The 12553-nt window shown below is 40.7% G+C and overlaps 1 protein-coding gene across 1 annotated transcript in view; it reads left to right on the top strand.

The window, feature by feature from the left end:
- The first annotated feature begins 614 nt into the window (after positions 1–614).
- The window catches only part of ANGPTL5 (angiopoietin like 5), a 594392-nt gene continuing 582453 nt past the window's right edge, over positions 615–12553 (top strand). The window contains exon 1 of the mRNA XM_044072712.1: positions 615–825. Within this exon, the coding sequence (XP_043928647.1) occupies positions 727–825 (99 nt within the window). The 5' untranslated portion in view covers positions 615–726. The remainder of the gene's footprint in view (positions 826–12553) is intronic.

Raw genomic sequence — 12553 nt, 5'->3', positions numbered from 1 at the left:
ACACATTTAAAAATCATATTGTTCATTGAATTAATATTGTAAACTACAAATTGACCTCACTTTCCCTAATTCAGTTTTTGATTGAGCATAAAATAATTATGTCTATTTTATTACTGCAACAGTCAGAAATGCAGCTACCATTGTTTAAACATATGCTGAAACACATCAGACTGATATTTTGTTAACTATATGGCAATACTTTTTACAGATCAAAAATACTGCATAGCTATTCTCATGCTCACCCTGATTATTTAGGATAGTATTACTAATAACTCCAGATAATTTTACTGACAATGAAAGAATAAGTTCACCTTTACATTTGCTTGAGAGCTTTTATTCAAGACTAGATGCCAGCATGGTTTGTAAGCTTGTTTTCTTGATATATCCAGCCATTTCAGTTCACCATCTGTTCACAATTACATAAGCCACACTCTCCTATTTGAATAACTCGTTCAGTATTAGCAGATGTATACAATGAGCACTTTCAATGCAACATCTGTACTTTTGGATAAATATCTGAGAAAAATAATAGAGGACCTTGATTTCAGCCCTTGTTTCAAATACTTTGTTTTATCACGTCATTCAGACAGTGTAGTGCTGGCGTTTGACTGCACTTCCTGCCCTGGAACTGCCAATAGCGTTAGTTCTGGAATTTCTGATGTACTCTATAGTACTTTGTTGCAAAGATTATAACTGTAGACGTGGTTACATTTCCATCCTGTGAAAATGAAGTACACTTGTACAGTTTTCTTTGTTATAGCAACGCTTTTCTTTTCCACTGGGACACCAGCTACTCCTGAAGATATTCCTGCTTTAAAGAGTGTGGTAAGCCTTTCAAAGCTCTTGAAAGTTTACAATGCTAAACAGAGTTCAAGCGCAGAGGAGACGTATGCTAGTATTAAATATTGAAATCTGCATGTGTGTAAAAACTCATATAGCAGGATTAATGTACAGCAGCTGCTGTTTTTGAGACTTAACATCACAGTTTGCATTAGTATGTTCCTGACTTACAAAGCTTTCATTGGTAGGGAATGTCTTGCATTTTGATGCAGTTAACAACATTTTGGGGAAGGAACCTGCACATGCAAAGGAAGCCTGAGTCTTGCAACCGAATGTATAAAACCTAACATGACATACACTTTCAAATCATTATCTGCTGTATTTTTATGAGCAGTGAACTATTTATGTCCTGAAAATATGGAATACATGACCACTTTCTAAGTTACATGTACGGTCTCAGAAATTCATGCTACAACAATATTCTATTTCTTGTTATAAGGGATTAAAATTTGAATAATTAAAGGTTAATTTTCTGTTTGATTGTATAATTTTGCATTTAATATATATGTTCTGCATTTTATACAGGGTGAGTATGTGATATCACAGTTCTGGTATTGCCTAGCTTTTATGATTTCTGAAATTGTTTTTCGACACAGGTTTGCAATAAAACAAATTTATATTCTACTTCCCTTTGATTTTTGATTTATTGTTGGTCTTGTTTGCTTATATATTTAAAATCAACTTCTGTGGTCATAACGTTTTTGAGTAGCTGGACTACAATATTTCAAGACAAAATGTCCTATCACTTCTGTTGTAGTTAAATTTAACAATATCAATGCCCCCTGAACATTATTGTACTCTTCTTGCCTGTATGGAATAAAAATGCTGCAAGAATATTCAAAGCACCAATAAATAATTTTCAAAATGTATGTATATGCACTGTTTGTAGATGTCTTATAACACTAAAAACAAATACTCAAGACTAATGGACTACAAATGGGGAGTCTTACATCATGCAGGCAGTCCCGGTCTAGGCTAGAAAAAGTTATTAAGAGTAGTGATCTGTTTGCAAGGAAGTGTATTGTCCCAAAGTTGAGGTTCTTGAAGGGGGATCCAAACCTAACATCCATCCATTCTGTTTTCTTTCAATGGTTATTCTAATGTTACAACACTAGACAATGAGATACAAAACAGGTAATTAAACCAAATTCTAAACCTGTATTCCCCAAGGATGATTTTTTTTTTGTATTCCAAAATAAGGTTACTTAAACTTTCATTGCATGTTCATTGTGTAGTACATTATTGGAGGGCAGGTGGGAACCATGAATGTTTTATCAACTATTGACCTAGTATTGATTTCACCATGCTATACTTACAATAAAGTGACAAGTCAACTCTTAAATCTCATCCATACATCAGAAATGTGCATTCCAGACCTGCTTAAGAGATTTCAAATGATTTATACTATTCCTTCAAGTATAGTGCAGTGGAACAGTAACTAGACTTCTACTATAATATATATTCCCAGTTTGCAAATCATTGGATGTACAGGGTGATGAGGCTAGTAGCACAATACACTGTGATATGTATTAAAATGGTATGGGGCAGCACCCCAGAGGATTCTCTTTGATACACTGTATGCTTCTTAATTTAGCCGGTGTCTAGTGGTGGAGAGAGAGAGAGTTATACTATCTCCCTGGGTATTTCATCAATGCCTGCCCCATCTACATGCTCAAGACTTTCCCATGCTTTCCATACTGCCAGGTTACACCAGATGAGTGTCACCATGGTGACCCAGTGGCATGCAATAGTATGCGATCAGTTGTATATGCTGCATATTTATTATGGCAGGCACAGGTGTGGCATTACGGGATGCCTTAGCATTGTGTCATATATACTTATGTATAGGGAAGCAGGGAGAAAGAGGTGATCATAGGCAACAAGCCTTCATTTTCTAAATATGGTAAATGGGACAGAGTGTCTCAGGCACATCTGGTTAAGTGAGGTGGAACAGAAGTGCCTATGAACACTGAACATATATTTTCTGGTTGTAGGACATGTTCCTGAAGTACAGGAGAGCATTTTCTCTCTACAGACATTGGAGCAGTTTCTTCTGGATATTGAGTTATTCATGTCAGTGATGGCTGGGAGGATGCTATCCAGCGACACCCCTGTACATTAGATGGGAACACTGCTTCTGTACACTATGAAATTGCAGCCTCGCTGTGCATGCCAATCAGCAGAGTCAAAATAATCCATACGTGAGATTAACAAGCTTCTACTGCAGTAAACTAATAATTATTCACTGCATTATAATCAGAGGTATGGAAGGAGTCTGGTTCTGTGATGAATATATTAGTTATGAAACCTACCAGTCATGTTTTAACCATTATTGGGGTAGTACACAAATGCATGCATTCAGATGAATGCAATGCAGTCATGTAGTTTCAGACTCAGACATACACTCACAAGTACACACACACACACACACACACACACACACACACACACACACACACACACACACACACACACACACACACACACACATGCACACACATGCGCACACATGCACACAAAGCAAATGTGTTGTATGGTAACCATTTTAAATGTCATGACCTGGTAGACTGAGTCCTGAAACACAAACTGAATGGTTGAAAAAGAAGACTTTAATATATAAAGTCTAAAATTAATATTTTTATTTTTTATCTGTTGTATTTACCCTTTGTTGACCAGATTAGTCCCACAAGTTTAGTAGCCTCTTTTCAGGGGAGACCTGAAGTAGTATTTATACTGCTAGTGGAAATTCAGCCAGGGCATTGTGGAACTTCCCCTACTCTTTTTGATAGGTGCCATGGGATCTTTTACATCCTCCTGAGCTACCACCAACTCAAGCAGATGGGGCCTTGATTTAATGTCTCATCCACAGGATTGTGGACTCAGAAGTGCAGCACTCCCTCTTATGCTGAACTGCAGTGTCAGCAATCAATCTATCCAGGGTGGGAATAGAATCCACAATCTTCTGCACCAGTGGTGAGTGTGCTACCTGGTGTGCCACTGAGACTGCACTTCTTAGAATATTCCCTTGTCTACAAGGCATGGTGATTTTGGAGTTGGTATATTAAGTTTAGAGGGTGCAGGGTAGTTTGCCCTCACAAAAAAAGAAGTTTTCTTTTTTTTTTTGGTACTTTTGGTATTCCAAATATTCCTGGAATAACTGGTCTCTCTACTTTGAAAAAATCCAACATTTCCATTGTTATGACATCTTGACTAAATAAATCATTCAGGCAAAAATCTATTTTGGTATAAGCCATATTTGTCTTGTTTTTGGAAACTCATACATAAGTAGATGTTTCATTCAATATATTAATCATTTTACTTATGTAGATCCAATAATCCATTATAACCATCCCACACTCCTTATCTGGATTCATGACCCTAACTTCTTTGTTACCTCTTAATTGTGTTAAAGCTTCTCTTTTCTCTCTTGACAAATTATCTGGTAACCTGTTAGAACTTTTAACTAGTAGTCTACATTTGTTTTTGCATATTCTTTCAAAGACAGAAATGGCAGGGTTAATCGGCAGCATAAATCTACTTTTCCTTTTTAATTTTAACTGATAACCAAGTCCATCTCCATCATTAAAAACATTTTAAGATTAAATGTCTAACATATAATTTGAACTGCACTAGCAATTTCCCTACATCACAGTTAAATGCTGAAATAAACTTGAAACCTTTTCTAAAATGTGAACTATAATTTTCACCTACTACTAGTTGACTATAGTTCAAAACTTTAAAACCACTGCCAGTTTAGTACATATTGTAAAACAGATGAGCAAAAATCATCACTCAGTGCTAGGAGGTTACTAGTTCCTACTTGTGACTTATGTAGGCAACTCTTTTTTTTTTTTTTGTACTTTATCACAAGTATGACTACCATCTGTCTGCTTTTTTATCACTTCTACAGAGGCCTCCTCTCCCCAGGTAAGTGGATTTGCCAATCCTAAACAAGTGATACAAGTAGCAAGAACAGTCCATTCCTTGTCCTGACAATGCCACCTTCAACATACCCTGTGCTCATTGCCCTGTAATGGTATAACCATCTCTTGTTCTGAAGATGAGCCCATTTGGCCCCATCTCCTGTGAAAGTTGCTGGAAAAGGGTTCAACCAAGCCACTAGACAGAATGATCTGACCCTCAATGATTTAACTGAAATCAGTTATCCATTTGCCACCTATTTCACAAAGTAATTCACTTAGGATTGCCAACTGTCTGGAATTCTTCTGGACTGTCCAGAATTAAGGGACACTTTTCTTAAAATGGAGACTGCCTTTTATTGTCAGGAAAAAATACAAGGAGATTAATTTTCTTTTAATTATAAAAGATAATAATATATTTTTATAAGGGTGTTCTTCTTTAAGAACACCCTTTGCATCCAGTCACACAGACGCAACAGGTGCAACCAATTGTTTATGTCTTTGTCTTCTGCGCACATGGAATTTTAATTCTAGAAGACATTTGAACTGTGCAGTGGACTGTGAACAGACATGCCCAAGTCCTGCCTCCCATTATTTGTACATGGGGAGAATTACTGCTGAGTCTCTGACAGACTGCCCAGCTGTGCCAGGAAATTTATATCTTAGTGCAGTAGTGTGGTTAGGGTAATAGGTGTGGGAACTTTGCAAGTTTGAATTCAGAATGAGAACTGCAAGTGGAATTCAAAGTACATTTTTTTGCAACTGGTCCATAATGTAAATTTGTTAAGTTTAGTGCTCTAGGTGATTGCCTATACTCCAAAATATGCTGTCTCTCATACCTGAAGCATGTAGTTTGAAATCCAGTATTGGGTCATCTTTGATCAAGATATTCTGTAAATTGAGCAGTTCTCTGGCAGTCTTGTTAACCCCCTTGTTCTGGTGGCTCCCTCTTATCCGCAGAACCTGCTTTTCTATCTGAACAAATCTCTGTATTTAATTCCAGTGACTAGCTGTTTGACATTTAGGACCAGTGCATTCTGACAAAGTGTTTTTGAATTTTTGATATTTCTTGATGAATGAAATATGGTCACCAAATGTGCTTGATGTAAGCTTGACTGGGAATTTTGTAAAATTAGTATACTGTAAGATAAATATAATTTGAATACATTGGCATGAATTTAATTATTGATTTGATAGGGCTGTCACTGCTTATTCTAACATCGAGGTGTAACTATAACTAGATATATCTTGTGTGAACATTATTTTTTGAGGGTTGACATTTTTTTAGCATTAAATCATTGTGCCTTACCTCCACTGTTATAAAGTGTTTACTACATTCAGAAACTATCAGGCTTTTCTTCCATGCTTAAGTTATTTATTTATGAAGCACTTCAGAACACTGACTGCGCCGAAGAAGAAAAGGGGGTGGAGAAAGTAACAGCATTTGATGTTCAGTAAGGCTTGTTTAAGAAATTATAGGTGTACATTTTTTTTGGGTGGGTGAAGGCGTCTTCATGAAACCTTGGATTTTTAATGCTTTTTTTGACACTATCTGATTTGATTGTTGCTGGACTGTCATGGTATTATAGCGAAGTTGCAAAATTGTGTGAACAGGGATTATTCAGGAAAAATAATACTAAGGCAAGTCAGAACAGCTGTCATCTGTGGATGTTGTTTCTCTGCTTGGTGAAAATAATGCTACTGAAAGTCATTGTATGGTTGAAGTAATAAGCAAATAACTCTCAACAACTATGATTTGGGTATACATTCACTTTCCTTAAATTGAACCTAAGTTCTGGATTTAACTTTTCTTAACAGTTCTTCACTGGCCTAGGATGCAATCACTTCTAAGCCAGGATTTATGTTAACTGTGTGGAGTCTCTGCACATCCTCTCACCAAGAGTCTAGCCAGGGAGTTGTACTTTATACTCAGTCTCATATTGTTGCCCTTCCTGCACCATTTTGCATAAATACATGCAGACAACACTTCCAGTGCTACCTCATGCATACATAAGGAATGCATGCATTGGTTTCATATGTTGACTCTTCAATTATAAAAAGGTAATAATACATCTAAGCAAGTCGTGTTTAGACGGACTTGGTAGCCACTTTTGAAACCCTGATAGACTTCTTATTGTCTCTGTAATTCATGTTTCTGAGAATTATTCATACAATGTACTCAGCAGAGTGTAAGGAGTATGCCTGGCTGCATACACTCTTGCCTCCCACTGTATTCAAAAGACATAGTGTGTAACTAAAGTGACCATTTTCCAAACACTGTGTGTGTGTGTGTGTGTGTGTGTGTGTGTGTGTGTGTGTGTGTGTGTGTGTGTGTGTGTGTGTGTGTAGGGGGGTGGATACTACTGTCTGGTAAAAGTTTTTTTCTTTTGTCTTGTGCCCAGTTGAGTGCTGGCATAGGGACAATTAATGAATAAATGAATGAAAACAATGTTTCATCTTATTAAAGCTGCATGCATTATTAAATAATTAAAGCATGCCTATATAAAAACTCCCTTATCACTAAGTACTGTATCTTCTTCTTTTCCCGGTTATGGGTCGCCACAGCGAATCACCTGTCCACTCATGAGTGGCAGTGGAGTTTTATGGTGTCGAGTTGCCAGCCCAACCTTCCACTGAAGGCACACACACACACACTCACACCTAGTTCCAAATTGGAGTGTCCAATCCACCTAAAGCATGTCTTTGGGATGTGGGAGGAAACCGGAGCACCCGGAGGAAACCCACACGACCACAGAGAGGACATGCAGACTCAACACAGAAGGCACCCCAGCCGAGGATCAAACCGGAGAACCTCTTACTGTGAGGTGACAAACCACTGCACCACCGTATGTAAGGTCAAATATTTGAAGCAATCAAAAATAATAAGAAAGTGCTTCTCTTTTTGAAGATCTGCCATGAATTTTAAAGGACAGAACTGAATCAGTTGACAAGTACAAACAAATAGTATAAAGATTCCATGAGAACAGAGCAAGTTCTTCTCATAAAAATACTACATCATTAGACATACCCCCAGATTATGTATGCCTTGCATGGCATGCAGGATTAGTGCAGGAGCTCTAGCAGTCAATATGTCTGCCATGGGATCCGGGAACAGCCTGCAGGGGCATGCACAAGTGCTCCTGCACTAGTCCTGCACGGATTAAGCCCCTGTATGCAAATCACCCCATTTGCAGGAGAAATCCATGCAAATGAGGTGAATTTGCGATCCAGGAAGCTTGAAACCAGCTAGTGCAATCTGCAGAAATGTACTCGGTTAATAGCCAGCAGGACAGGTGTAGACAAACACAAACAAAGGTTGTGCTATGGCCTCTGAATGATGCCTATGGGTAACCTCCCCCCACCCTCAGGCCTACACAGACAGACCACAGCAGGTCAGGCAGTGGGATGTTAGTTCTGAAGGGTAGGAAATCAGAAACTAATATGTAGGTAAATCAAAGCTGTAGTACACTGGTATGCCTCTAGTCAGAATGAAAGGTTAGAATACAGAATTAAATGGAATATCTGACATACCAGTACAGTCATAGCAAATGTGTACAGGTGTCAGGTGTGCCCCCCATCTTACTCAGAAATGTAGTAACAGTCAGGTGTGCCCCCCCCAATCCTGTGTAGAAATAGTCAGGTGTGCCCTTCATCCGATGTAGAAATTTAGTAACAGTCAGGTGTGCCCCCCCAGTCCTGTGAAGATATGTAGAGATAGTCAGGTGTGCCCCCCCAACCCTACATAATTATGTAGTAATGGTATGGTGTGCCCCCCCAATGTGATGTACGCATGTCATAACAGTCAGGTGTGCCCCCCACAGCCCTATGTAGACATGTAATAGCATGTATGTGTAGGTCTAATACCAGTGGAGCACAGATGCACAGAGGTGGCCAAGGTAGCAGGATAGGTTGTAGCATCTGCACAATATGCAGGTATGTGTGTGTTAGGTTGGTGTGTGCCCCCCATATAGTGTGAGAGTGGTCGGTATGTATTCATGTTGAGGTAAGTCTGCTGGCCATTGCCCACTACCACTGATGACAGGGGCAAGTCCTCACAACTGCAGTGCCATACACAATACCCATCAGTACAACACAAAGTAGCAGTAAGCCATTGCAAATGTATGGTGATAATATGTGTCACCATCTGAAAGACTAACATGGCATGGCTGTCAGTCAACATGTACAAGCAGTACACAGGGGAAACTACCCCAGACATACAGTATATATTGTGTCACTGTAAAATGGACACACCCTTGGAAAAGGACATACATATATGCATCACATTATTTGGTCTTGTAGTGGGGGATACTGGTGTTGTCTGCCCAAACACTCGCAGATCACAAAGGAGGTAGGACTGATGTATTGGGAAACAGCTGACGTGCCTGCACAAGCAAGCATAACTGGAATGCCCAATGCCTATCTGTGTGTCAGATGCAAGTAGTGTCCATAGCAGGCATGCACCCAGCTCATGTAAACACCACCCACAGGCACCTCTCTGGTCATATCTCTGCTATGAGGAATGGGTACAGTAAGACCCCACCTGTATATGGAAATAGCAGAAGACTGCAGCATGCAGTGCAGGTGTCCCATGCAGGTGTGTCCCTAGCTGTAGGTAGCACCCTGCCAGCATCCACACCATCTGAGCAAGACCATTAGGAGGTATTGGCATGAACACCTACCCTGTCACCCCAGGGGAATATACTGTATGGTAGTCTGGGACTGTAGGACTGTCAGAATGCAACGACCTGCCACATCTGGCATGCAGTAACACCTAATGCCCCACAGGCATCTGCAAAAGACCTGTGTCTCACACGTACTGCCAATGCATGTTATGTCACGGACACCCAAATAACAACATAACACACCCCACATAAGCCATATGCAAGGCCATGTAACAGTAACATGTCCACCATGTCCCACTGCATGACCTGTGGACCAACACTAACACACACCTGTGATGGGTCGATACCCTTAGGGAAAGTACCAGAGAATATATCCATAATGTACGGAAGAGGTTAGGATAACAGGGGGGGTGGGAGCATTGGCAGCATGGAATGTGCAGGGTCCAACACCAAGCTGTGTGCACACATTATCCCTGGATGCAAACACATACATGGGTGACTACACACCTGCCCATACCCCACAATAGGGTATATGTCCTAATCCATGGCCCCTGTCCCTGGCTGACCTTTGCAAATCTGTACAGCTGTGAGGCATTGCCACAGCAAGATAAGCCCATACTCTCATGCTGATGGGCGTACAAGTATGTGATCCTCTGCCAGTACTGTACCAAGGTGCTGAACCAGATACCCAAACCCAGCACCAAGTGTCTGCCGCTCCCCTTCAGAATGGCATAACTTACCATGAAAACATAGGTGTCTGCCCAAAATACCAGACACAGCCACAGATACCCTTGTCCCCCAAGACATCACTGTGAGCAAGACTGTCCACCTGACAGTACATGAGGGCAGACAACATCACTGTGTATAACAGTACATGTCTGAATATCTCTGCTAACAGCAGTACCATGCAGCTGAAGCAGCACACACACAATCACCTACAGTACACACTATCCCCTGCACAGTTTGTACACATATTGCCAAAGGATCGACAGATAACCTGCAGAAACAGTATGCTACCTGTAGGTGTACAACACAAAGGTCTGCACTGCAGTACAAACTACCTGGACTTGATCCACATATTCAATACAGATGGGCATACTGGGCATGCTCGCACACTTAGAGAAATGTAGGCAATGCCAGTCAACAACATACTGAAAGGTCATACTGAGCATGCTCACTCAGTTAAACAAATGAAGGCCATGTCTGAAACAGCAGTGGACCAGACATATCTGGCAGTTGCAGATGTTAGTGCAGACACTCCTCAGTATGCACCACTCATACTTTGTACACACAGTGGATAGGAATAGAGACATATATCTAAGGACAACACACTATAATAAGTCAAAGGTAGACGTACATATATGTGTGGAAGAGGGTAACTGTGACAAGGAGCCATCCAGGCCTGTCCCACCCAGCACACAGTCAAAGTGCCACAACCACATGAGGTTCAGATGTCACTCACTGTAGATACTAGCCATCGGTATCTGTCAACATTAAAGACTATGTGGTGCAAGTGCTAGCTGTGCAACATGATTGTTCAAGGGAGCAGTCATCTAGCAGCTGTATACATGTACCTGTGAAATATGACCCTGTGTGCCTGCATGTGGTGTGTCAACCTCTAGATGAATGGGTTATGGCCCATGCACACAAACTGCCCTCCCCATAGCCCTACTATGACAAGCCTGCTGAGGTCATCCACTGTGAAATACACCTTTGGGGAAGTTCTAACCCAGTAATCTCTGTGGTGCATCCTATAACTGCGTACTACTGTAGTGTAATAAAATATTAGGTAGGAGTTCAAATCCCAGACTTGGCAATTGTGTGTGTGTGTCTGTGTAGACATCAATGCTTTTTAGGGTAGCCACACTCCCTACAATTCAAATGCTCTACTTTGGCAAGGCTGCTGATGTCATAAGACTTGGCAATTGTGTGTGTGTGTGTGTGTGTGTGTGTGTGTGTGTGTGTGTGTGTGTGTGTGTGTGTGTGTGTGTGTGTGTGTGTGTGAGACTCTGTGTAGAGAGCAATGCTTTTTAGGGTAGTCACACTCCCTACAATTCAAATGCTCTACTTTGGCAAGGCTGATGATGTCATCCACCTGGAAATACACCTCTGGGAAGGTTGTAGCCCAGTAATCTCCATAGCGCATCCCATAACTGCCTACTGCTGTAGCATGATAAAATAGTTAGGTAGGAGTTCCATGCCTAGAAGTGACAATTGTATGTGTGTGTGTGTGTGTGTGTGTGTGTGTGTGTGTGTGTGTGTGTGTGTGTGTGTGTGTGTGTGTGTGTGTGTGTGTGTGTGTGTGTGTGTGTGTGTGTGTATCACTTGTATATGTATGTGTGTGTGTGTGTGTGTGTGTGTGTGTGTGTGTGTGTGTGTGTAAAAAGCAATGCATTTTAGGCTAGTCACACTCAGTACAATCCAAATGGCCTACTTTGGCAATCCTGCTGATGTCATTCACTTTGAAATACACCTTTGGGGAAAGTGCACTCCAGCAATCCCCGTGGGGTGTCCTATAACAGCATCATGCTGTAGTGTGATATACAACCCTGGTAGGAGTTCTATCTCCACACATGTCAGTTGTGGATGTTTTGTGTGTGTTTCTATGTCTGTGTAGGGAGCAATACATTTACACTCAGTACAATCCAAATGGCCTACTTTGCCAATCCTGCTGATGTCATTCACTGTGAAATACACCTTTGGGGAATGGGCACTCTAGCAATCCCTGTGGTGCGTCCTATAACAGCATCATGTTGTAGTGTGATATACAACTCTGGTAGGGGTTCTATCCCCACACATGGCAGTTGTGGATGTTTTGTGTGTGTTTCTATGTCTGTGTAGGGAGCAATGCATTTTAGTCTAGTGACACTAACTGCACTTCAAATGCCCTACTTTGGCAATCCTACTGATGTCATTCACTGTGAAATACACCTTTGGGGAAGAAGCACTCCAGTAATCTCTGTGGTATGTCCCATAACTGCGTAGTGCTGTAGTATAAAAAACTAATTAGGTAGGAGTTCTAAACCCAGACATGACAGGTGTGTGTCTTTGTAATTCGTATCCTCTGTGGAGGTGGTTGTGAGTGTGTAACAACTGGACTCAATGGGGAGTGGGTTTTGCAAATTTCTTATATGCTGGCCCTAGTATATATGACAATGTCCACCATACAGG

The sequence above is a fragment of the Protopterus annectens genome, chromosome 5.part0 (genome assembly GCF_019279795.1).
Source record: "Protopterus annectens isolate FY-2018-M chromosome 5.part0, PAN1.0, whole genome shotgun sequence".
Taxonomy (NCBI): domain Eukaryota; kingdom Metazoa; phylum Chordata; order Ceratodontiformes; family Protopteridae; genus Protopterus; species Protopterus annectens.
The sequence above is the reverse complement of the archived record's forward strand: the minus strand, read 5'-3'. Positions and strand labels throughout refer to the sequence as shown.